This window comes from Meles meles, chromosome 19, assembly GCF_922984935.1.
Source record: "Meles meles chromosome 19, mMelMel3.1 paternal haplotype, whole genome shotgun sequence".
Classification (NCBI taxonomy): domain Eukaryota; kingdom Metazoa; phylum Chordata; class Mammalia; order Carnivora; family Mustelidae; genus Meles; species Meles meles.
The window spans coordinates 25,848,414-25,875,589 of NC_060084.1; the positions used below are offsets into that span (position 1 = coordinate 25,848,414).

General features: G+C 36.6%; 1 protein-coding gene, 1 non-coding gene and 1 pseudogene across 9 annotated transcripts in view; all 3 read left to right on the top strand.

Moving 5' to 3' along the window:
- The window catches only part of CNOT1 (CCR4-NOT transcription complex subunit 1), a 106,766-nt gene that overhangs the window by 48,630 nt on the left and 30,960 nt on the right, over positions 1–27,176 (top strand). For 4 of the 8 annotated variants that reach the window (XM_045989212.1, XM_045989216.1, XM_045989214.1 and 1 more), the window contains exons 11-22: positions 2,575–2,745; positions 3,346–3,473; positions 5,278–5,518; positions 7,289–7,408; positions 8,842–8,964; positions 9,158–9,309; positions 19,820–19,970; positions 21,164–21,365; positions 22,597–22,743; positions 23,879–24,003; positions 24,479–24,765; positions 26,107–26,185. In XM_045989212.1, coding sequence (XP_045845168.1) covers positions 2,575–2,745; positions 3,346–3,473; positions 5,278–5,518; positions 7,289–7,408; positions 8,842–8,964; positions 9,158–9,309; positions 19,820–19,970; positions 21,164–21,365; positions 22,597–22,743; positions 23,879–24,003; positions 24,479–24,765; positions 26,107–26,185 — 1,926 coding nt within the window. The remainder of the gene's footprint in view (positions 1–2,574; positions 2,746–3,345; positions 3,474–5,277; positions 5,519–7,288; positions 7,409–8,841; positions 8,965–9,157; positions 9,310–19,819; positions 19,971–21,163; positions 21,366–22,596; positions 22,744–23,878; positions 24,004–24,478; positions 24,766–26,106; positions 26,186–27,176) is intronic. The other 4 variants (XM_045989215.1, XM_045989220.1, XM_045989213.1 and 1 more) reach the window with 2 other exon arrangements.
- On the top strand, positions 12,637–13,781 carry LOC123931169 (annotated as a pseudogene).
- Positions 20,271–20,406, top strand: LOC123931946. Its single transcript, XR_006816364.1, has one exon. It is a non-coding gene; the product is annotated as a small nucleolar RNA SNORA50 (small nucleolar RNA).

Here is a 27,176-nt window from a genome sequence, read left to right on the forward strand (position 1 = left end):
AATTTTGTGGAAAGTGCAATAAAAATTCTGTCTTGTTTATGGTGGATAAGGATAATAAAATTCGCATTTCTCTTACTACTTTAACTTAAAGAATATCCACAAACTAAATAATTTGCCCCGAAATAAACAAAGTACCTCTCTTAAAATGTTAAAATGCTTAAGTAAAACATGTAGGAATGAAACCTTGAGAATTGGGAGTGATAGAGTGTAGTCATTGGGTGAATAGTGGAGTCAGGATGTATGTAATATCTTCATTCTTGTCCATAAAATGTCTAGGAACAAGATACAACTTTGAAGACTATATGTATATATATATATATATATATATATATAGATAGATAGATCTATGTAGATATATCTATGTAAATATATAGATCTGTATCTAGATCTGTATATTTACAACATAATATTCCTTGTAAGGTCTCACGACATTGATCCTAATTCTCATTTTTAGTTTTCTGTGTTAGTGATTTATAGATATAATTGGGTTACAGTTGTCTGTATGACTTTCATGGATTTTTAAATTTTTCTTGATAGTAGGTAATTTATAGTATTCAGATTTATTCTCCTTTAGTAGTAGGAAAAAATAAAACTTGATCATGGGAGAAAATTTGGAAATGAAAAAAAGAAAAGCCAGTTTCATTATGTATGGATACCACTTTTTTATTTTTAAAGATTTTATTTATTTAAGGGAGAGCACCTAGCCAGAGTGAGAGAGCACAAGCAGGGTGAGGGCTGGAGGGAGAAGCAGACTCCCCACTTGGCAGGGAGGGAGCCCGATTCGGGGCTCAGTCTTAGGACCCTGGGATCATGACCTGAGCAGAAGGCAGATGCTTAACTACTGAGCCACCCAGGTGCCCCCCAACTTAACTGTTTTGATTTTATCCTGTGGTGGTCATGCAAAAGTAAAAATATGCCCTTTTCACTCAGTAGTTCCATCATTGTACTTTATTGCCTTACTGAAAATAATCTCTTTTTAAAATTGCAGATAAGGGCAGTATCTCATGTTACTAATCCTGTTTGCTGTTTTCAGAGAGTGCAAAAGGCTGTAAAATTGAGAGCCTGCACTGTGGGTTTGAATAGTTGAGTTAGTAATCTCTTTTCTTCCTTCTTTTTCTTCCTATATTAGAGTTTTTTACGTACTTTTTGTGGGCAGGGAGCAGAAGACAATTTCAGTTTGGGTCAACAATTTGATTTCTTCATTGCCCACCAAAGATGAGAGGAAGAAACCAAGGGGATTCTTACATCTTACCAAACTTACCTCTGGATTTACTAAGTTGTCTCTATGATAATGCTGTGTAATAATACATTATTGGTTCTGTTCTGTTAGAGTCAGTACTTGAAACAAATGTTAGAAAGAAAAGAAAATCTTATTTTCTGAATGTTGTTGTTACCTTAGAGTAAATACTTCTTTTGAAGTTTGTTCTTTGTACCCATGCTTTATACAAGCATTAATGTCTTCATGGCTTGCAAGGAGTTGCCTTAAGCAAAACTAAACTGTCCATGGTGCTTTGAGGATTTTTAAGTACAGAGTGTGGACAGCCTTTTCTTTTCAAGCATAAAATAAACTTAGTACTTTGTGCAGGTAAATTATCTTCTGTAAACTTGTTTCCTTTGCTTTATGTTTTCTTTTTTTCTAAGATTTTTATTTATTTGAGAGGGAAAGGGAATGAGAGCGAGCGAGCATGAGAGAGGGAAGGTCAGAGGTCGAAGCAGACCCCTTGCTGAGCAGGGGATCCGATGCTGGACTCGATCCTGGGACTCCAGGATCCTGACCTGAGCTGAAGGCAGTTGTTCAACCAACTGATTCACCCTGGCGCCCTGCTTGATGTTTTCTTAAGGAGTCTTATACTGCTTTTTTTGAATACCTTTTCATAGAACATTTTTTAATGGAATTTTCAGTCATTTTGACATAAAAAATTTAGACCACTTTTCCTGATGCATACTTGGTATACTTTGTAGGGGAGATCTTCAGTTAATTAAGAATGGTATTTGGGAAGTGCCTGGGTGGTTCAGTCTGTTAAGGATGGATTTGATTTTGACTTAGGTCGTGATCTCGGGCTTGTGAGATTGAGCCCTGTGTCAGGCTCTATGCTCAGCGTGGAGTCTGCTTGAGATTCTCTGATTCCCTCTCCCTCTGCCCTTACCCCACACGTGAGTGCATGTGTTCTCTATCTCTCTCAGTAAGTCAGATCTTTTAAAAAAATGGTATTTGGGATAATTGATGTATCTTTGCAACTTTGTTCCAAGGTAGTGGAATCTTGGGTGTAAAAACAGAGAGGCATTAATTGAGGAATTTTGCCAAACTGGGATGGGATTGTTTGTTGGACTTGGTTACCCACTCCCATGGCTATAAGTATGTCATGAACTAAAAGGTTGGAGTGCCTTGCTAATAGAACCAGTTTATTTTAAATATTAAGAATTGTTTTTTCTAAGTCTTTATAAATTCCAGGTCCTGATTATTTTGAGTTTATAATTAGAACACTTTAATTTCCGATCAGTTTGGCTCTTTGGATAAAGCATAGAAATGTGTATACTTTTTGTTCATTAGGTTTTGAAATGTTTTTGTTTTAGAACCCGAGTTTGAATTTTAAGGAAGTAACTTATGAACTGGACCATCCTGGATTTCAAATTCGTGACAGTAAAGGACTTCATAATGTGGTTTATGGCATTCAGCGGGGTCTAGGTATGGAAGTGTTCCCAGTAGACCTCATATATAGACCTTGGAAACATGCAGAAGGCCAGGTAAGTGATTGGTGTTCAATTGTTGAAGGGGAGGCAAATAATCACTTATTCCTTACATAGTGTCTTCTGTACATTGGTTAAAATAATCTTTTAACGTGAATTTGTTTTGTGCAGTGCAGAATAGTAGAGACCATCAGTATTTTGAAAAGGAGATCATCATAGTTGAGTACTAGTCAGACTCAAAGTGTAGCAAACCATTTTCCCAACTATTTCTGTCCAAGACCATTTTATCTCATATCTTTCATGTGTTTGAATTGTCTGTGGTTTTGAAGAGCAGGTAATTAAGATTTAAAACAGAAATTGTCGGAGCGCCTGGGTGGCTCAGTTGTTGGGCATCTGCCTTTGGCTTGGGTCATGATGGCGGGGTCCTGGTATCGGGCCCTTGTGTCAGTCTCCCTGTTTGGTGGGAGGCCTGCTTCTCCCTCTCCCACTCCCCATGCTTGTGTTCCCTTTCACTGGCTCTCTCTCTCAAATAAATAAATAAAACCTTAAAAAAAATTGTCATTTTAATAACATTAAGATTAGCCTATGAAAATACTTCACATTTTCATAGCATTTGCATTCATTTATGGTAGTAAGAACTTTTTTCTCTTGTTCCAGCTCTCCTTCATTCAGCATTCCCTTATAAATCCAGAGATCTTCTGCTTTGCTGACTATCCCTGTCATACGGTTGCCACTGATATTCTGAAAGCACCACCAGAGGATGACAATCGAGAAATTGCCACATGGTAAAGACTCTCCTCTAGCTTTTCGTGCAATACAGAATTAATAGGGAGCAATTATGTAGTTAAAAATTTTACTGAAACAGTATTTTTAGTGAGCCTACTTAAACTTTAAATTTTTATAGAGTGTTGTTGATGGATAAAGTGTATTTTTAGTTTCCTTATCACTAGATAAGTTATGTTTTTCCTCTGTAAGGTCTGCCAGTGGGTATTCTCTGAAACTGTCAAATATTGGAAGGAAGTTTGTACTTCTCCTTAGTTTAGACCCCTTTCTTCTGTCTACAGATATGCTTGCTTTCTTTTCTTTGTAAGTAGTCAAGATGGCCAACCCATCAATTCTAATCCTTTCAGCTAAATTACCTAGTTTATTTGAGTTCCAATTCCTAATTTCTGAGGGAGAATCTGACTCTGGCCCAGTACGTTTCTCCTGGAACTCAAGTCACTCCTCTCTAGGAATGTGAGGTAAGGATGGTGAAAGTACTTGCATTACTATTGAAAAACACACACACACACAGACACACACACGGTGGGGGAGGGGGGGACATGGGCTGGATTGCTCCCCAAAGGTAACTGCTTTGTTTCTTACTTTATTTCTAACCAGTTTTCTGAGGCCCTTTCCCAACATGGAACAAATGATTGAATTTTGGGGGCTCTGGGTGGGATTTTTAGGGCACTTTAAAGCCCTTTAGGTATTGCCAGAATTTCTAAAGGGAGAGATGGTAAACTTCCTGTAACAGGTTAGTTAATATCTGGCTTTTCTGGTGAGATGGTCTCTGTAGCAACTGCTTGACTATTGTATATAAACATTTACTGAAACAGACAGTAGGTAGGATTGGTCTTTGTGGATGTAGTTTGCTGATCCCCAAACAGTAGTTTGTTCTAAAGTTTGTCCTTTTCTCAGGTGCTAGCAACATTGGATATGCAGGCTTAATTGATATTTTTTTCTCTGTCAAGTCCAAGTGTATAGTGGTATTTCTTTTATAAAACTGAAATGTCATAGCGCATTTAAGAAATCCTTAACATCAAGTTTGTCTCAAAAATGTCTAACAGTTTGTATGATGAAGAGTCCAGACAGGGTTTATATGGTTTCTTTCATTCTATAAGTCTACCTTTTCTCATTCTCTTTTTTGAAATACAATTTTGCCATTGATTTGATGAAGTAATAGGATCTTTTATCCTTTGAACTATCCCATGGTATGGGGTATATGCTTCCTCATGGCATTTAATTTGATCTCTGTCCCCATAGTTTTCCTAGACTAAGGGTAGAGTAAGATACTGAGATTTGATTAAGTCAAGCACATTCAGCTTCTTGGGGCAAGAATAATGCATAGGGGATGCTGTGGACTTCTGAATTTGCTTGACATCAGAAGGCACTTAAGTTAGACCTTGGCATTACCAGAGTAAGTTCTCAGGCTCTATTTTTGTATAGAATTTTTTCGTGTGTATAAATTAGGTCTGTGTTTATATTTTGGGTTTATGACTATTCAAGTAAAGTCTGTGATGTTGTTTCTCTTTTTTATACCAATCACAAAACTCTTTGATGGTATCTTCTTGGTAAGAATGATCTGTGATTATATAAGTGGTCTGTGGTGTCCCCTCTCCTAAACCACTTACTGTCAACTTAGACCGCCTTTGAAATTGGTATGAAAGTATACCAGCATATGATTTTAATATGAACACCACCAATTTAAACACTTTTCGAGTTGACAACAACTCAGTTTTATTGTGATAGCTGGTAACACTTATTTGGAAAATATATTTTTGTGTACTTAGGTTTTCATTGACAGTATCTTACCTCCATTCTTCTTAGGAAGAGCTTGGATTTGATTGAATCTCTGCTGAGGCTTGCAGAGGTGGGGCAATATGAGCAAGTCAAACAGCTCTTCAGCTTCCCTATTAAACACTGTCCAGACATGCTGGTATTGGCCTTACTACAAATCAACACCTCTTGGCACACCTTGCGCCATGAGCTCATCTCTACTCTGATGCCAATTTTCCTCGGAAACCATCCTAACTCTGCTATTATTTTGCACTATGCATGGCATGGGCAGGTAAGACATAAGACATTTTTTTCTCTTGATAACTGACATTCTTTGGAGCATGTTCAACTAAATTGTCAATCTTCAGTTATGACACTTTCGAAAAGTGGCACTTCCACAAAGCTTACTTTATCTTTTAGCATCATATGAATGTTAAAGTCTAAAACTTCAAAGAACAAGAGGGAAGAAGCAATAAACAAACAAACAGACAAATAATTCAGTACCACGAAAGCTCTGTACTACAAGGGCACCAGTATGCTTTTGATAATAGTAAGGAGCTTAATTAATGATCATGGAGCCAGAAGGTGCTCATGTCACTTTTTAACAGTAAACAGAAGAAGATTTTAAATCAATTTACTTGATATTATTTTGTCTTTTATTCATATCCAGCATCTACATTTTATTTTAGATTCTGCTGAAATGCCCTTTAAGTCCTGTGCTTTCCTTCCCTAAGTCTAGAATTGATTTAATCTGTAAATATATTTTGTTCATTGAATTTTTTCCCCTAATGCCCTATTATATTTTTAATAATGACAAATTCAGAATCTTTAGAAAAAGCAGTTATCTATATCAAGTGCCTCCTTTTTTAAAGATTTATTTAATATTTACTTGAGAGAGAGACAGAGAGTAGGGGAAAGAGCAGAGGGAGAGAGTCTCCAAGCAGACTTCCTACTGACTGTGGAGCCCGACACAGGGGTCAAACTCCTGACCCCGAGATCATAACCTAAGTCGAAACCAAGAGTCAGACGCTTAACCAGCTAGCCACCAGGGCTCCCCTCAAGTGCCTTTATTTTGGGCTGTTTTTTTCTTTAGTCACTTTTATTCTCACTAGTTCACATTATATACAAGTACTTAAAAAAATTTGTTACGAATCATTTATATTAAAAATGTTAGCTTTAGTTCTATGCTATTCAGTCAGCCTCCCATTTTTAGACTCAAATTACATGGTTAACTTAGCGTTTACAGAATGTTTAACAAGCATTTATCCAAAAGCTTTGCAGGCCAGATATATTTTTATGTCTTTATCACCACAGCTATAAGGTAGAAAGGGTAGACGAAAAGGAGCTGCATCTCCTCACTCCTTGTTCAGTACTTGTTTCATTTGGATCTTCTGTTGCTCTAGGACAGTAACTGGAAAGTGATTTAGGTATAGTGATAGCAGTTGCCTTGCCATTCCTTCTCTGAGAACTAGTCACTAAATTCCAACTTAATTTCTTTCATTCAGCTGCAGGTCTTTAGATCAGTCCTCAAAGCCAGGCTGTTTTCTGGAAATAAAGGAAATTGGATAATTACAGAAAAACAAACATTCTCATTTGTGAAAATAGCTAGATGTTGTAAAATGTATGAGTACCATTCCTAGAATACTACACTGTGCAACATGAGAAGTGATTACCTTAAACCAATTTTAAAAGCTTACAGAACAGTAATTATATAATTTAATAATAAGGAATTTATGCAGATTTTGATGTATCCTCATGTTCACATCGTATTCTCTTCTGTTTGAAAATGTATTGGCAGATGTTTTTACAAGATAAATTTTTAATGAATGACTGTGTGACTCAAGGTTTAGGGACAGGCTTTCATTTGGAAGATCTGGAAATAACTTGACTTTCCTACAGAGAATGTCTCTGCAGTCACTGCTTGAGGATTGAACTTAAAGTCTGCACTGATATACCTCAATTTTACATATATATAACAAATTAAATTAGCTGGGTGTTTGCAGTAGTGCTTGTGAAAATGTTTAGCAGTACTGATATGTAACCCCTGTTTTTCTTTTTTTAGGGACAGTCTCCCTCAATCCGCCAACTTATTATGCACGCGATGGCAGAATGGTACATGCGAGGGGAGCAGTATGATCAGGCCAAATTGTCTCGAATACTTGATGTGGCCCAGGACTTGAAGGTGAGCTTGGAGGGACAGGTTAACACTTTTATTTATTAGTGAGAAAAGAAAGCTTTTTAAATAAAGATTCATTTGTTTTGGGGAGAGAGGAGGAGTATGAACAAGGGTGGGGCAGGGCAAGTGGGAAGTGGCAGAGGGAGAGAGAAAACTCAGTTTGACTTCTTGCTGAGTGTGGGGGCTGACACAGGGCTGGATTTATGACCCTGAGATCATGACCTGAGCCAAAATCAAGTTGGGTGCTTACCTGACTGCACACCACCCAGGCGCCCCAGAAAACATTTTCATGTAACATTGATGCCTTAGGAATATTTAAAATTTAACTAGTTCTTAGCTAGATTATGTTGATAGTTACAGTTTGCCTTGTTAAGTACAAAGGGTTTGGAAGGAAAGTGGTTTAGAAAGGTAAGAAATGAGGGCGCCTTGGTGGCTCAGTCAGTTAGGCATCTGCTCTTGGCTCAGGTCAGGGTCTTGAGATTGGGCCCTGGGTTGGGCTACTTGCTGAATGGGGAGTCTGCTTCTCCTTCTGTCTCCCCGCTCCCAGCCCTGCTTCTTACTCTCTTTTAAATAAATAAGTAAAATCTTTATAAAAAAAGTGAAGAAAATGTTTTCAGTTCTTGGTACATTTGATTGAGTTTTGTTTCGTCTTCTATGATATTTGCAAGGCTATTTTAAAGCAAATGATAATTGACTTCATGTAGTATGTTAGATATAATTTGTGGGGAAACTGGTTGGGTTTTACCCTTTTGGAGGTTTTATTAGCATTCATGGTATCTTTTGACAAGTAGTCTGACACTTGATGTCTTTGATCAGTAGGTGCATAGTACTGGTGTTGAAGTTGTGCTTAGGTTGGAATAAGTCTGTGTTAAATTTTTAAACATGGGGTATTGATTGTTTTTCATGCATTTTTATGCATTGTGTCTTGCTCTAACTTAGGTTGAGTTATTTTAAGAAGCACAGGGTAAAGTCATGTGTTTGTCCACCTTTGAAATGTGATCTTATTTTTATTAAAAACTAATATCACCAGTGAATTATACTAAGCTACCTAAAAAATAATGACCAGGAAAATATTAGCAATACGTTTTATTTAGACTTGTTTGTGAAAGTAAAAGCAGGGAACAGAGAATAGAAAGAATGAGAGAAAGATACTTAATTGCTTGACTTAACAGCATTTTTTTTTTTTAAGATTTATTAATTAAAAAAAGATTATTAGAGGGAGAGGGTGTGTGCATGTTGGGGAAGGGGGAGGAAGGGGCAGAGGGAGAGGGATAGACAGAAATCTCAAGTAGACTCTCTAATGAGTGGGGAGCTTGTTGTGGAACTTGATCTCACTGATCATGAGATATGACCTGAGCCAAAATGAAGAGTCGTAAGGCTTAACTGTCTGAGCCATCCAGGCATTCTGACTTAAAGTTTCTGATATTCTTTTGTTTTAGGCCTTGTCAATGCTGCTAAATGGTACTCCATTTGCCTTTGTTATTGACCTTGCTGCACTTGCTTCACGTCGTGAATACCTCAAACTTGATAAGTGGCTCACAGATAAAATTCGAGAGCATGGAGTAAGCAGGATTTGTCCATTTATTACTGCTTTAAAATTTTGATGGCTTAATTAAACAATGGCAATGAAGATAGTATCTTGTGGATTTTAGTCATTCTGTCTTTTAATAGTCTTTAATCTGAAAGCAATTTATCTTAAGCCTCAAAGCAGTTAAGATCAGTTACACATAAACTCAAAGATTTTCTTTCTTCTAGGAGCCTTTTATCCAGGCATGTATGACTTTTTTAAAGAGACGGTGCCCTTCTATTTTGGGTGGACTTGCTCCAGAGAAAGATCAGCCCAAAAGTGCTCAACTTCCTCCAGAAACTCTGGCGACAATGTTGGCCTGTTTACAAGCTTGTGCAGGGTAAGAAGAGCATGTTTACATAGGACTGTTTAGTATTGGAATTGGATTATATGAATAAATTGTTTGGGGAAAGAGGGTTTGAATGATTAAAAATGACAGCAGCTTAGATAATCCAGTCATTTTAAAATCCAAAGTGCTATACTAAAAATACGTATTAGATCCATTTGAGTTGATTTTTTTTGTATATGAATGTAAGGTGAGGTTCAGATTCATTGCTTTGCATATGGATGTTCAATTGTCCCAACACATTTGTTACTCTCTTTCGAATTGTGTTCCAAAAAGTTGCCTGAAATGTGGGGGTTTTATTTCTGGATTCTCAGTTCTGTTGATTTATATATTTTGATCCTTAACGCCAGGACCATGCCATCTTGATGCTGTAGCTTTTCAGTGAGTTTTGAAATTGGGGAGTGTGAATCCTTTTAACTTTGTTTCTTTTCAAGATTGTTTTGGCTATTCTGGGTCCCTTTTATTCCCATATGAATTCTTTTTTTTTTTAATTTAAGATTTTACCTACTTATTTGACAGACTAAGATCACAAGTAGGTAGAGAGGCAGGCAGAGAGAGAGAAGGGGAAGCAGGCTCCCTGCTGAGCAGAGAGCCAGATGTGGGACTCGATCCTAGAACCCTGAGATCATGACCTGAGCTGAAGGCAGAGGCTTTAACCCACTGAGCCACCCAGGCACCCCTCCCATATGAATTCTTGCAGAGTTGTGAAGATCATTGGAATTACATTGAATCTTTATATCATTTTGGGAAGTATTGCCATCTTATAATACGAAGTTTTGTGATTCGTGAATTTTATTTAGGTCTTTAATTTTTTCGGTGATGTTTTGTCCTTTTCAGTGTATAAGTCCTAATCTTCTTCTGTTGTATGTATAGTTTCTTTTGTACAAGTCAGGTAATGCGCGAATAGTTTTTTCTCCTTCCCATCTTTTTTTTTTTTTTCCTCTACAGTGAACCTGCAGTCTGATGTTGAATAGAAATGGCCAGAGCAGACATTCTTGTCTTGTACTTGAATTTAGAGGGTGTTTAACCATTAAGTGTAATGTTGGCTGTGGGTTTAGATACCCTTCAGGTTGAGGTTTCCTTACCTTTAATTCTAGTTAGTTGCATGTTTTATCATGAAAATATTTTATTAGATGCTTTTGTCTGTATCTCGTGAGGTGATTGTGTGGTTTTTGTTTTTTATTTTGTCTATGCATATTAAGTGAGATTTGGATGTTAAAAAATCTTGCATTCACTTGGTCTTTGTGTATACTACTTTTTATATGTTGCTGAATTCAGTTTGCTAGTATTCGGTGAGGGTTTTTGTGTCTGTATCCCTAAGGGATATTGTTCTGTGGTTTTCTTGTTTTGTCTGGTTTTGATTATCAGGGTAATAATAGCTTCATGCAGTGAATGGTAAGTGTTCTTTCCCTTTCCTCTTTAAATAGTTGTGAGAAAAATTGGTGTCAATTCTTTAAATGTTCCATAGAATTAAGCAGTGAAGCCATCTGGTCCTGAGCTTCTGTATCTTGTTACAGATGTAAACAGATGTATACAGATTTTTTTTTTTTTTTAAGATTTTTACTTTTAAGTGACTGTACACTCAGTGGTGCCTTGAACTTAAAACTCCGAGACCATGAGTCACGTGGATCTACTGAATGAGCTAGCCAGGTGCCCCTAGGGAAATTTTTTTTTTTCCTTCTTTTTAATCAGTTTTGGTCATTTGTGTCTTCTCTAGGAGTTTGCCCATCTTGTTCCTTTATACTATGTCCTTACACTCTTTCTCGTTTCTTTCAGGTTGGTGGTAAAATCCCGTTTTTCAGTTCTTGGTTTTAGTAATTTGAATCTCTTCTTTCTTCCCTTTCCCCTCACCACCCCTTTCTTGTCATTGTGGCTAAATGCATGTCAGTCTTGTTAACCTTTTTCAAAGAAGCAACTTTTGGTTTCGTTTTTATCTGTTGTTTTTGTTTTTTCCATTTATTTCAGCTTCTTCTTTTGTGTTTAGTTTGAACTTTTTAAAACTTACTAAGGTGAAGAGTTTGATTTTCTGTTTGAGATTGTTCTTGTTTAATTTGGGGTTTTATGGCTTTGAATTTCCACCTGAAATGCTTTAAGTTTGTTATTAAGTCATCTGAAAGTATTTTGTAATTTCCTTTGACCCATAAAAGTTTGTTATATTTAATTTTCATATATTTGGGAATACCTAGTTTCTCATAACTAATTTTTAGTTTTATTCAGTTGTGAGTGGAGAATATGCTTTACATGATTTTATAGTCTGTTGAAATTACTGAGTTTTATCATGTGGCCTAACATGGTCTATCCTGGAGAATTTTCCATGTGCCCTTGAGAAGGATGTATATAGGCTGCTGTTGGGTAGGGTGTTCTGTATGTTTGTTAGGATTAGTTGGTTTAATTGTGTTGAAGTCTCTGTTCCTTGTTTAACTGCTCTGTGGTTCTATCCTTTTTTTTTTTTTTTAAGTGAGGTATAATTGACATTGTGTCAGTTCGTATATGTGTTGATTTGATACATTTATATATTGCAATATACAGTTAAAATAGTGTTAGCAAACCTTCTGGCACACCACGTGATTATCATTTCTTTTTTTTTTTTGTGGTGGGTAACAATATCTTGTCTCAGCAACTTTGAAGTATGTAATACAGTATTGCTGGCTATCAGTTATTGATAATAGAGTATAGAAGCCTCCAACTATTTTTGAGTTGTTTATTTCTCCCTTCAGTTTTCCCTTCATGTGTTTGGGGGCTCTGTTTTTAAAGGTATGTATGCTTATGATTATTACATGTCTTCCTGTAAGAAGGATTGGCCTCTTTATTATTATAAAATCCTTTTCTTAGTTCCTGTTAATTTTTTACTTTATGGCCACATTTTGTCTCTCATTAGTGGAGCTAATGTAGTCCTCTTTTTGTTAATGTTTGCATGGTATCTTTTTTCATCTTTTATCTTCAAGTTATAGATGTCTTAATCTAAAGTGTGAGTCAGTTCTGGACAACATATAGTTGGATTATTATTATTGTTTTAATCCATTTGATCATCTCTTAATTGGAGTATTTGATCTATATATATTTAATGTGATTACTGATAAGGTAATTTATTCATGTCATTTCTATTTTCCTGTATATTTTATGTCTTTTTTTTCTTTTATTTCTCCATTACTGCCTCCTTCACTGTTAAACAGATATCTTGTAGTGTATCATCTTAATTCCCTTGTTGTTTCCTTGAATATATGCTTTTGAGTTGTTTTCCCTTTATAGTTAACCTGTTAAAATTAACATCTTAACTTAAAACACCCTAGTTCTGATTAATACCAACTGAATTTCAATAGAATGCAAAAATTTACTCATACAGCTCTGTCCTCTTTCTCCTTCATTGGGCTGCTGTTGTTAGATTACACCTTTCTACATAGTGTTATCATCAGAAAAGGTATAATTATTACCTTGTGCGGTAATTATCCTTTAAATCAAGCAGGAGGTAGGTCTCTGACAAGCTGTGGATGCTGTTCTCTGTTCTGCAGGGTGGAGTTTGTTAAAACTGTCAAGAGGAAGGCTTGCTTTAAGAGATACCAAATGGAGGTTAGAAGATGAGAGGGTGTAATTGATTACTATGCTCAGAAACACTTGGTAATTTAGGACAAAAATAAATACAACACATCCAAATAATAGAATGATAGTTCAAGTAGCCAACAGAAGGATCATTTGTCAGATTGCTTATGCCAGTATAGAAGGAGATATGATTGTTTTTTCAGCTTACGCTCATGAACTCCCAAAGTACAGTGTGAAGGCTGACCTGAAAAATTACGCTACACCTTATTGTACTGGTCTGCTATTGGCCTTTGGTAGGTTTGGCACAGACAAGATCTGTGAAGGCCAGGTGGAAGTGACTGGAGATGAATACAATGTGGAAAGCATTGACGGTCAACCTGGTGTCTTCACCTGCTTTTTGGATGCAGGGCTAACCAGAACTGCTACTGGAAATAAAGTTTTTGTGGCCCTCAAGGGACCTGCGGATGGAAACTTGTCTGTCCCTCATAGTACCAAATGATTCCCTGGTTTGGAAAGCAAGGAATTCAATGCAGAAGTACATCAGAAGCATATCATGGGTCAGAACATTGCAGATTTTATGCATTACCAAATGGAAGAAGATGAAGATGCTGACATGAAACAATTCTGAGGGCACCTGCCTGGCTCAATCAGTGAAGCATTTGACTCTTGATCTTGGGGTTGTAAGTTTGAGCCCCATACTCAGAGATTACTTTAAGAACAACAAAAAAAAGACAATTCTGTCAATATATAAAGAACAAAGTAACTCTAAACATGGTGAAGATGTGTAAGAAAGCTCATGCTGCTGTATGAGAGAATCCAGTCTATGAGAAGGAGCCTAAGAAAGAAGTTAGAATAGGTGGAAAGATGAGGTAGCTCAGAAGAACTCAAACTTTCACAGAGCTTAAGAGTAGGCCACTGAGAGCTATTAAACCAAACCATAATTTCTATGAAGATTTTTCAGGTAAAGACAATAATAAACTTAGAAGTCAGAAAAAGAAAAATCAAGTAAGAGATTAAAAGATATAAATTAAAAAACACACACTGTGTTTTGTATTTATCACTGTCACTGTGCTGGTGCTCTTACTTGTTATATATGAACTCAGGGTACTATGCAGTGTCCTTTCATTTCAGCATAAAGGATTCCTTTTATTTCTTGTTAGGGTAGATTATTTAAGAATAAATTCCCTCAGTTTTGGTTTAAGTGGGAAAGTTTTTTAATTTCTTCTTTTATTTCAAGGATAGTTTTATAATATAGGATTCTTTTTTTTTTTTTTTAATATTTTATTTTTTGAAGGCAGAGAGAGAGAGGGGGAAGCAGGCTCCCTCCTGAGCAGAGAGCCCGACGTGGGGCTCGATCCCAGGACCCTGGGATCATGACCTGAGCTGAAGGCAGAGGCTTTAACCCACTGAGCCACCCAGGCGCCCCCCCCCCCCCTTTTTTAGATTTTATTTAGGGGCACCTGGGTGCCTCAGTGGGTTAAAGCCTCTGCCATTCGGCTTGGGTTGTGATCCTGGGGGTCCTGGGGCTCTCTGCTCGGCAGGGGGCCTGCTTCCTCCTGCCTCTCTGCCTACTTGCGATCTCTGTCAAATAAAATCTTTTTTTTAAAAAAAGATTTAAAAAAAAAAAAGATTTTATTTGACAGACAGAGATCGCAAGTAGGCAGAGAGGCAGGCAGAGAGAGGGAGGCAGGCTCCCTGCTGAGCAGAGAGCCCTGTGTGGGGCTTGATTGCAGGACCCTGGGATCATGACCTGAGCTGAAGGCAGAGGCTTTAACCCACTGAGCCACCCAGGTGCCCCTACTTCAGTTCTTAAAACATATTAAAATAAGTGATTGAAATAAGTGATTTAAGTCTTTGTCTACTAAGGCCAGCATGTCTTTTTCTCAGGACAGGTGGTCCCCACCCCCCACCCCGCCAGAATTTCTTAGTAAATTATGATTTTTTTAAAGATTTTACTTATTTATTTGATAGACAAGAGATCACAAGTAGGCAGAGAAGCAAGCAGAGAGAGGAGGAAGCAGTCTCCCCGCTGAGCAGAGAGCCCAATGTGGGGCTCGTTCCCAGGACCCTGGGATCATGACCTGAGCCGAAGGCAGAGGCTTTAACCTACTGAGCCACCCAGGTGCTCCTCCCAGGATAGTTTTTAAATGCTATTTTTTTTTTTTTTTAAGATTTTATTTATTTATTTGACAGAGAGAGAGATCACAAGCAGGCAGAGAGGCAGGCAGAGAGAGAGGGGGAAGCAAACTCCCTGCTGAGCAGAGAGCCCAACGTGGGGCTTGATCCCAGGACCCTGAGATCATGATTGGGTGATTTTCTTAAATGCCAGAATGAGCAAGTTACTCCTTATCCTGTGGTTTTAAAGTGTGCATATTGGGGCACATCTTAACACTAATCACTTGACAACTCCTTGTTAGCCTTTATTTCCTTCTTAGAGCCTGAACCTCAACTTGAGGTAAGAGCTTGGTCCGTTTCAGGTCTTTTTGTGGTAATATCACAGATCGACATATTGGCATTGCTTAATGCATGTCCGGACTTCTTGATTCTCTGGGAAAATGAGAGTTCTCCATTTCACCCATGGGAAACTTACTCCCCAAATTTTCCTTTTAAGCTTTTTGGTTAACCTCTTATTTGCTCGAACTGTTACCTTCTACCCTAGGCAGCCAGAAAATTAAAACAGTTCCCTTTAAACGCATCAATAAATATCTTGTGAGGGAAAAGCTGTGCTTGGCCAGCTCTTAGGTCAGATAGAGGTAATCTTGCCATTGTTGTCTCACAGGGTTCTCTGAGAATGAGGCTTTGGAGATGCCCCAAGCCAGTTCTGAGCCCTGTCCTGTGACTGTCAGGCTGCTGGTTTTTCTCTATAATTATAGGTTTTCAAGGTTGCTGTCCAGCTGGAGGGGGCGGCATGGGAGTAAAGCAAATTGAGATACTGGAAAGCTTTTATTACCAAGATTCAGTCTTTTGGAATAAAAATTTCTGGATTGTTATATATCAGAGTTCATGTATCTCATATATATATGTTATGTATCATATATGTAAGAGTTCTAATATAGTTGATTCTAATAATTTTTGCCAGTTTTCTAGTTGCTTTTATAGAGTAGAGAATATTTGGAGATTTTTTATTTCACCCTTTGCTTATGTACTGTGTATTTTTTTGTAAGTTCTGAAGCATAATAAACACCTATGAGTCTACTGTGCCCATAACCCATAACATTTTTGGAGCAAACTTTGTCTTGCTCTCCAGTCCTGTTTTCGTAAGCTATTGCATGTAGATCTTGAATTTTATTTTGCATTTCTATGCTTTTTGAGAAATTTTCACACATATATCCCCAACTGGGTGTTCTCAACCAGGGAGTATATTTCTTCCTCAGAGTCATTTGATATCGTTATAGATTGGTACAAGCAGAGAGAAATGTGTTACCGGCATCTAGTAGGTAAAGGCCGGGGTTGCTGTTAAGCATTTTACAGTCTACAGTAGAGCCTCCCAGCAACAAAGAATTACCCAGTCCATAGTACTGATCATGCAATAGTTGAGAAACCCTGCTCTGTAAGTTCTTAATGTTCTAAAATTTAGTTTTAGAATTTGCCTTTCACATTTGTACATTGTAATCCACCTGGAAGTAAGTAAACTAGAATTAAATACTGGAAATTTAAGGGCATATTGAAATTGGATAAAATGTTTTGTATTTATTTGTAAGGAGGTGGTTTACCCAACTCCAGGTTTTAATTTCTTTTGTTGCTGTATTAGAAGAACCTATCTTGTTGAAGGATTTATTGATGCATGTAAATGCCAAAGAAGGAAAGTTCTAGTTAATAAATATAGAAATAATTATGATGGAGTTACAAACTTCAGTGGCTGCTAAAAGTCGTAGAGAATGTTTGAGGAGCAGGACAATCACCTAATTTCAGAGTGTCTCCCCACAAATTACCTTATAATAGCAAAGGGGGAAAGAAATAACATTTCAGTGGAGAAGCCTGACATATGCCACATTAACTTACAGATCAAAGTGATCACCAGCTCTCTGTATGATATGCATCCTAATTAAATACACTGAAGGGACATCTGACACTTGTTCTTGGGGTGTTTTCAGTTTAAGCCCCACATTGGGTATCAAGATTACTTAAAACAATAATAAAAACAAAAAATAAAATGCACAGAGAAGAATATAATGTAACTTAGGTGGTAGTCCTGCAACAAATGCATCTAAGATATAAGATATCAGACAAACTCAAATCAAGGGATATTGAATAAAATAACTTTAAAAAAATCAAGTTGGAGGAAGACAGATAACAGCTGATGAATTTCTCTAGTTAAAAGAAGTGACAGCAGTGCAGTGGATTGGATCATGATGCAGGGGAATAATAGCAGTGAAGTACTTTGTGGGAATGATGTAATTTGAATATGGCTTATTTGTGTTAAACTTCCTGATACATATTATTCTACGTAGTTCTTTAAGAAAATGTCCTTGTTCTTAGGATAAACGTAGTGAAGTATTTAGGGACAAAAGATAACGTTATCACATACACTTTTTGGAGGAGAGTATAGAGAGATTGGCTAAACAAATTGGGCAAAATGTAACTAATTGGTGAGTAAAGCATTTATGGGAGTCCCTCATAATATTCTGATCTCTTTAAGTTTGAAATTGTGTTGAATATAAGAAAGTTTTTTCCAAATAATAAGGAATATTTTAATTAACCATAGCTTGTCAGTCCGTTTAATATTTTAACATCTGAAATGATTCATATCATTAGTGATGTCTTAACAGTTAAAATTAGTTTATTTCCTCTTTGTGTAATACATAAAATATCGTGTCTTAAAATTGAACGCCTCTTGTATTCATTGCAACATAGTGATTATTATTTACTAGTGGAGACCATTAACCCATGGCATACATGTCTTTGGCATGGTTTATTTATTTATTTATTTTTAAAATTCCTTTTCAGTGTTCCAGAATTCATTGTTTATGAACATTCATTGTTTATGCACATTCATTGTTTATGCCATGCTCCATGTAATACGTGCCCTCCGTAATACCCACCACCAGGCTCACCCAACCTCCCACCCCCCCCGCCCCTCCAAAATACTCAGATTGTGTTTCAGAGTCCACAGTCTCTCATAGTTTGTCTCGCCCTCTAATTTCCCCAACTCCCTTCTCTCCATCTCCCCATGTCCTCCGTGTTACTCCTTATGCTCCACAAATAAGCCATTAACCCATGGCATAGATGTCTTTGGAATGATTCCTTATTTATTTATTTATTTATTTATTTATGGTTTCTTTTTTTAACTAAAAGGGTTCTTTGTGGCTCTTATCCCCACCTTGTTCTTGTTTGGTAACCATTTTCATTTATATTTGGGGGTTATCTTTGCATTTTAAAAAAGTATTTGTGTATTTTCCTCTTTATTACAGTGAAGGGGAGAATATTGTATACTCTATTACAACATGCTTTCGTTTTATCAGGTATTCTGCAGTTTACTCCATAGAATCAAAGAGCTTTCTTATTCCTTGTAGTTACTGCATAGTACTTCATTGAGTAGATGTTTGTGCTTTATTAAACCATTTTCTGATCGGTGGACATTCTGATTATTTTTGCTATATATCATAAGTAGTGTTGCAGTAAATAGTGTTTGTAGCCATCATCTTTGCTAGTATATATTTGGGACCATTAGAAGCAGAGCCTATTGGAATAAATGGAAATGCATGTATAGTTTTATTAGTTACTGGAAAATTTCCCTCCCTAGGAAGTTTTTCATTCTGTATAACCACCAGCAGTGAAAATGTCTATTTCCTCATAGCCTTGCTAGTGGAATATTTGGTAATCTAAGAGATCACACTGGTATGTCCATGAAGTTTTAATTGCATGGGAGTAGGTATTTTGAACTTAGATATATATAGGCTAGAGAGAGCTAGTCGTGTTTTTTTTCTGTTTGGAATGTCTTTGTTTGCAGCATCTTCTGGAAATTAACAGTACTAAAGTAAATAAGTAAACTCACACTTGTAGTACTTGACATCTCCCTCTTCTTTTACATGATCTGTTAATATTTTTCTTTCCTGCTTTAATAGATGAAAAAAAACCCCAACTCATTGTTATTTAAATTCATAATCCATGTTGGAGCCACTATGTCTCTCATATTGGTTCAAGCAAGAATTTTGTAGATTGTACTGTAGTGATTTGATGTATAGTTTTATATTTCATTTCCCAAACATGAAATAATGGTCTTCTCTGACTGACTACTTTTACTTCTTGATGGCAGTAGTAATATTCTGAATTTAGGAGGAAAGATTAAAGACAGAATAAAGTTTGTGTAGAGTTTAGGAGTATAAGGGTTTTCTACTAAGATGAGAAGGTGGGTTTTTCATTAAACATTTATCCTACTTGACATTTTAGGAATCAGTTCTTTATGTGCTTGACAGGTGTAGTGACTACATGTATATGGTATTTTTATCTATACTTAAATAAATGTTTTGTATATATGAGAAACTAGTATTAAGTTTTCTTATCTGTTGGCTTTGCTGTGTTCAGGTTTGGGCATAATTTTTGGCAAAATGAGTATATAATGAGTATATGTAATGTTTCTTGGAGTGTTTTTTAAAATACATTTGTTGTACCATACAAAAGGTTTAGTTTCAAGGGTCTAAATTAGGTATCTCCACGACAGAGCCATTGCTCAGAAAACCCTTGTTTAGTGATGGATGCAAAGACATGGGGTATGGTGGAAATTTAGGCATATGTTCTGTCAGGTTTTCTTTATTAGAAAATTAGGTATGGGGGTGCCAGGGTAACTCAGTTGGTTAAGCATCCGACTCTTAATCTCAGCTCAGGTCTTGATTTCAGGGTTGTGAGTTTAAGCCCCACATTGGGCTCCACATTGGGCATGGAGCCTACTTAAAAGAAAAAGAAAATCAGGTTTGTTTCTTTAGGTGTTCTGACTAAGTGAAATTTTGTGTTTCTCTTCTGTCGTTAGGAGTGTTTCTCAGGAGTTATCTGAAACCATCCTTACCATGGTGGCCAATTGCAGTAATGTTATGAACAAGGCCAGACAGCCTCCACCTGGAGTTATGCCAAAAGGACGCCCTCCTAGTGCTAGCAGCTTAGATGCCATTTCTCCTGTTCAGGTAAATGAATCCTACAACTGGTACATCTGTATGTGTTCATAGACTTGGAATAGAATAAACTTCTACATCATTTGTAACTTGTCAAATGAAAATTTGTCTAAATTTATTACCTTATGGATACCTGCATGTCTAACATCCACTACTACATTTTAAAGGAGATCCATAAATAGGCATTATAGTTGAGGATAGACTTTAATCATTAAATAGAACATGACTCTGAGAGGAAAGGTACAAAACAACTTATTGAGGTAAATGATAAGGGCTTCTTTTTAAAATAAGAGTAACTTAGACTTGAGAAATAAGCACTGCCTTTGAACCTGATGTGTCTTGTTTGTAGCTTCACGGGCCAAGCAACAGTGCTAGAGCATAAGGACTTGTTATAACTGGGGCTCTTCAGCTCTCAACTGAACTGCTCTTTTAAAAACAAGGTACATTTAAGTTACTCCCTGACACCAACCACCCCCCTTCTCTCTGGGAGCAACATATTCCACTTCTCTTTTCATCTGCATTGATTGGCAGATTGGGGTTTAAGAAAAGAATGTTTAGTGATTCTTCAGGGGCCACTTTATAAAAGGCATTTTGTGTACCATTTTCTATGTCACGAACGTCTGAAATAATGACGCAAACTAAGAAGCTTGAAAATGCAGTTATAGATATTTTAAAAGATCTTTTGGCAAATAGCTTACCTTGTTTTTTTGTTTGTTTGTTTTAAATTAGAGCTGATCTCCTCCAGCCCTCAAGATCTTCACATTTTGAGTAGATTGATTTGTTTTGACTGGAAGATTTATTTCTGATTGCTAAGTTTTTTTTGTGTGGAAAGTGAAATAATGTAGTTTGAGAGATTCTTTTCTGGTATAAAGGGGCTTATTGGAAATTTTGAAGACCTAACAACTGTTCTGTGTCACTGCTGAGTGCTGGCTGCAGGGCAGTTCATCTTAAGTGTTATTCTTGAAGTTTTGTATCCCTCATTATGGCTCTGATACTTTGGCAGAGGCTAACTCTTGAAACCTACTCTGTGATATAATAAGAAAAAAGACTAGCACAGTTGATTTGAGGATTTAGGTATTATGATTGCTCGGGGTTTTGCAGTTTACTGATTAAGCATATGAAGAGCTAAAGATTTCTTTACCTGTATCATATGTCTGTATGTTCATAAAGTATGTTTAATACATTTTTATAATGTTTTTCTTTAGATTGACCCTCTTGGTGGAATGGCATCTCTTAGTATAGGTGGTTCAGCTGCCCCTCACACCCAGAGTATGCAGGGTTTTCCTCCAAATTTGGGTTCTGCATTCAGTACCCCTCAATCACCAGCAAAAGCATTTCCACCCCTTTCAACCCCAAATCAGACAACTGCTTTCAGTGGTATTGGAGGACTTTCATCACAGCTTCCAGGTAAGGGGGAGCAGTGGTGGATGAGAGTGCAGATTATTTGTAAATCTCATTGTGCTTTAGTGTGGGGTAAGGTGTTAGGAGTCACTGTTGTAATGAAAGCTGTTTAAATTGTGAGATGGTTTCATTCTTCAAAGCTGGGAAGAGAAAACTGTACTATTATAATATTAATTAATTTAGATTATAAGGATTCTGTTTTACCAAGTGATAATATAAACAAGTGTGTTAATGACATTCTGAAAGATGGAGGTTCAGATAAAGAATTCACAGCTTTATGAATCATTCAGTAAATAATAAAGGTAGAAAATATTTCACATAGGAGATTCAGGTATATGTTCTGCTTCGTTATACCTCACCTACCTTGGAAATGATAGTAAATCCCTAAAATTTTTTAGTTATTTCAAATGTTTTGGCTTTGAACTTTATATTGAAGTAAAGGTTAGGTTTTCCCCCCTCTCCTGTACCCATTCGTTTCCTCCTAAGCTATCTGCATCTTTTATCTTCAGGGTATAAGTTTCAGTGTACCAAAATTTAAGAACTGAAAATGTGATGACTCTGTAACCTGATTTCTTTTGTATGGTTCTAGCCCTGATTGTTGATTTATTTAAGTCAAAATTAATTTCCTTAATAAGGCCTTCTTATAAATTCTGTTGGCTAGAGTTGAGTAGAATAAGTAAGTCCTGGTTCGTGCTAACTAGAAGATACTATGAAATTCTTTAGTTTTCAATCAGCGTTAAAAGCAAACCAGTTCCTCTTAGTTTGACTATCTTATATAGCATATCACCTATGAGAATGTACAGTTAAAGATTTGTATATTAGTCTTACTAAGAATATAAATAAATGTATAATTCTATATGCTGAAGACATTTTTGTGTTTTCCTTTTTTTAAAAAGATTTATTTATTTGAGAGCGAGAGCATGCATGTGTGCACAAATGGGTTGGGGCCAAGGGAGAGGGAGAAGCAGACTCCCTGAGGGAATCTGGCACAGGGCTGGATCACAGGACCCTAAGATCAAGTGCTAGGTCGAAGGCAGGTGTTTAACCAACTGAGCCAACCCGATGCCCCACCTTGCCCATTTTTATCTACTTTTATTAGTTTAGATCTGTATAAAATTAAATATTGTTGTAAGCAAATTTACAAAGACACTGTCTTTCTAAATAAAAACCTAGATCTTTGATGTAAGTAAAGAATATGAGTAATGATAAGACTTCTGGCTGCCTTCCTTCTTTCTAGTAGGTGGTCTTGGCACAGGCAGCCTGACTGGTATAGGAACTGGGGCTCTTGGACTCCCTGCGGTGAATAACGATCCTTTTGTACAGAGGAAACTGGGCACCTCTGGATTGAACCAGCCTACATTCCAGCAGAGTAAGATGAAACCTTGTAAGTGGTAGTGTTGTCTGTGATTGTGAAGTGTGACTGATGTACATAAAGCTTTTTAGATTTCCAGTTTGTTGCCCCTACAGTTATGTGGACAAAAAAACTGACTTAACATATTGTTAGTAGGGGCAATTGTTTGATGTGCCTTGTAGGTCAGTGGGAATTAATTGACAAACTTTGAGTTACTGAAATAAAAAATTGAGTTATTTCTCCACCATTGATTTGGATTGTTAGAAGAGTATGACGGTTAATAAGAGGTAGCTTCTTTTAGGGGCGTTACTCTAAAAGTAAGAAATACAGTAAAAAGAAGCGGTTTTTAGCATTTAAATGTATGTATATAAATCTTATACTTATTCTGAAAATGTGTTGGTGGTGTTCTTTTGTTGTTTTTAAACAATTCAGGAGCAGCTATGAAAATTTCAAATTTTTGTTTCAACCTGACCGTTTATATAAGGCAATTTATTTTAAGGTTAAAGCTTTATGATGTATGTAGCCTTATATGTAATAATCATCGCATGACATATCTGATGTAACTTGGGAAAACAGCTTTTAAAGTTTCACCTCCTTACTAAATTAATTCTCAAAGTCAAAAGTCCTCTTTGTAAATATGTAGGTATCGTTTACCTATAAATACCCTTGTTGTTGGGACCCGATATTCGTTATATAGGATTTGAAAGTATAACAGTTGACTTAAAAACGTTAGTGTGAAAGGCTTGTCTGAATGTTATGTTTTGTAGCATGCTTTGTGTTTACATCAGTGTGTTATGCACATGCATTGATAATTCTTATATGTTAGATGTCATTTTTATTATAAGTAGTAAAGACTTGTTAATGTCAAGTGAGGTTGTGTTAAGGACAAGTGCAGTGTGGATTTGAATGTAGTGAATTTTCATGGTTTGGTAAAACCTGATAAAATACTAAGGTAGAACTACATTTCTAAGGCACTTGTTAAAATCTTTTATATGTACACAGAATACTTGAATATTGATCTTTGACCACTTAATCATTTCTTCATTTTCTTTTATTTCTTTTTTCCCTTAAGATTAAAAGGGTATTTTTCTCTTTGGCTCTCTGTATAAAAGTGGACGATTGGGGAAAGAGCTTAAATGCCCACTGATTGCCTTTCTGTTTCTAACAGCGGACCTGTCTCAGGTGTGGCCAGAGGCAAATCAGCACTTTAGTAAAGAAATAGATGATGAAGCAAACAGCTATTTTCAGAGAATATATAATCACCCACCACATCCAACTATGTCTGTTGATGAGGTAAGTGTCTAGGATGTTCTAATACTTGATGGTTTATATAAATCTTAAATTCCCTTTCAAAGTTTTTAGAAATTCAGCTCAGAGTGTTCTGGTATGTGTATGTATACCCTTTGAGATTTAATATTCGTCTCAGGCTCAGTATATTGTTAAATATCTTGGTTAAGAATCCTTTTTTAAAGATTATATATCGTATATCTATTTTTAAAGTATATCTATTTTTTTTTAAAGTATATCTATTCTTCTTAGTAATCTCTACACCCAGTGTGGAACTCTACACCCTATGTGGAGCTCGAATGCACGACCCCAAGATCAAGAGATGCATGCTCTTCCAACTGAGCCAGCCGGTCTCCCCCCACGTTAAAGATTTTATTTTTAAAAATACATTCTTTTTAACAATTCTTTGAAGAATATTTAAGGAATGCTTTTCATCATAGTTTCCTTTATGCATGTTTTGTTTTTGTCTTGCTTTTTCTAGGTATTAGAAATGTTACAGAGGTTTAAAGATTCTACCATAAAGAGGGAACGAGAAGTCTTTAACTGTATGCTGAGGAACTTGTTTGAAGAATATCGGTTTTTCCCCCAGTACCCTGATAAAGAGTTACATATAACAGCCTGCCTGTTTGGTGGGATAATTGAAAAAGGACTGGTCACTTACATGGCACTAGGTCTGGCCCTGCGATATGTTCTTGAAGCCTTACGCAAGCCTTTTGGTTCCAAAATGTATTATTTTGGGATTGCTGCACTAGATAGGTTTAAAAATAGGTGAGTGAATAGGTTTCCTATGAAGCATTTAACTCCCTTTTTTAAAGATTTATTTATTTGAGAGAGAGGGGATGGGAGAATGGGAGGGGGTAAAGAGAGGGAGGGAGAGAATCTTAAGCCGACTCCACACCAAGCCCTGCGAGGAACAGAGCCCCACATGAGGCTTGATCTCACCACCTTGAGTTCATGACCTGAGCTGAAACCAGGGTTCCGATGCTTAACTGACTGTGTCACCCAGGCACCCCGGAAGCATCTTTATTTAATACAAGAAGAAATAATAACTCATTTATCAACTAATTCTTGCCATGCCCCATTATTATATGTATCTTAACATCTGTATGAAGTAGGGGAGGAAGCGAAAACAGTTCATTACAATTATCAAATAAGTGGTAGGAAAAGTGTAAATTGACATACTGTTTTTGTTGTTGTTTATTTAAGTATACTTTAGTGAAAGGCACCATTTTATTTTTCTTTTTTTAAGAAAAAAATTTTTTTTAAAGATTTTATTTATTTATTTGACAGACAGAGATCACAGGTAGGCAGAAAGGCAAGCAGAAAGAGAGGAGGAAGCAGGATCCCCGCTGAGCAGAGAGCCCGATGCGGGGCTCTATCCCAGGACCCCAGGATCATGACCTGAGCCGAAGGCAGAGGCTTTAATCCACTGAGCCACCCAGGCTCCCCAGAAAGGCACCATTTTAGATTACAGTTCTTTGAATTTTCGCAGAATTTAGAACCACTATTACAATCAGGATCTTGAAAATTTGTTACTCCTAAGCAATTCTCTTATTTCCCCTTTGTAGTTCTTTGACCCCTGGCAATCCTGAATCTGATTTCTTTCTAGTTTTCCCTAGTGTTCTGTAAGCAGAACCATAGAGATTGTGTATGAGTCTGACTTCTTGCAGTTAGGCTGATGCTTTTGAAATTAATCTGTTTTACTGTATGTTTCAGTAGTTCCTTTTTAAAATTGTGTTGATTAACTGTGTATGTATGGGTTAACTGTGTTATTGTATGGATTAACTATGAATTGTTTTTCGTTTTACCTGTTAATGAGCATTTGAAATTGTTCCCAGATAGTGATTTTAATGGCTTGTTGTAATCAAATTTTAACTGAAATAGGAACTTTAAAAAACAAAGGATAATGTTTTCTGATGTAAAAAGAAGTTCATAGATATTTCTCTCCCTTACTTCCATGCTCTTATCTGGCAATCTCTTCAAGTAGGTGTTTCCTAGGTAGAATGGGGCAAGTGGCCTAGACTAGCATTTGAACGAAAATTTGTTAATTTTGCTGCTTCTGTTTGTACATGAGGTGATGAATGAATGAATGAATGTTTTTGTTGGCAGATTGAAGGACTATCCCCAGTATTGTCAGCACTTGGCTTCTATCAGTCACTTTATGCAATTTCCACATCATTTACAGGAGGTAAGTGTCTTTTAATACCTAAAATCTCTTTAGTAGGAGAGCTTACTTTAATTTGATTTTGGATTTGCTGGGACTGGCATTAAGATTTCTTAATGATTGGCACTATATAGGCTATAATATGTATACTATTTGTTGCTCATTTTGCGGCCTAATAATAGGTCATGAAAAAAATTGTTTTTGGATGATCTTTTCTAAGCAGTGGTTTTGCTTCATTTAATAAAGGCTTTTATCAGTTATTTTAGCCTGATACTGCTATTAAAGTATAGACATCTTCTACTGTTAATAAGAATTCTTGCATGGGATACCTGGATGGCTCAGTCGGTTGAACGTCGGAGTCTTGTTTTCAGCTCAGGTCATTATCTCAGGACTGAGCTCTGTGCTCATTGCGGAGTCAGCTTTGGATTCTTTTTCCCTCCCCACTCACATGCTCTCTCTCAAATAAGTAAAATCCTATTAAAAAAAAATTCCTGCCTGATTTGCGAGTTCAAGCTTCATGTTGAGTGTAGAGATAACTTAAAAAAATATATAGTCTTTTTACCACCTGCTTAGATTCCTTTGATGTACTTGTTAAAAAGGAGGCAGTCCCTGAGGAAATGAACGTGGGATAGTGTACATTTTCTTAAAGATTTTTTTTTTTTAATTTATGAAAGAGAAAGTGAGTGCTCATGTGAGTGGGGTCGGGTGAGAAGCGGAAGGAGAGGGTCAAGTGGACTCTGCGCTGAGCATGGAGCCTGATGTGGGGCGCAGTGCCACAACCCTGAGGTATGACCTGAACCAAAGTCAAGAGTCAGAAAAAAAGGAAAAAAAAAAAATCAAGAGTCAGTTGTTCAACCAGCTGAGCCACTTTAGATATTATATGTTAAAAGCCCCTAGATATTATATGTTAAAAGCCACTTTACATGGTTATTCATGAAATTTGTAAGCTTTTGTTCTAGTGATTGATTTTAGATTAATTGGTTAATATTCCTACCTTTGTCTTGCCTTTGGTCAA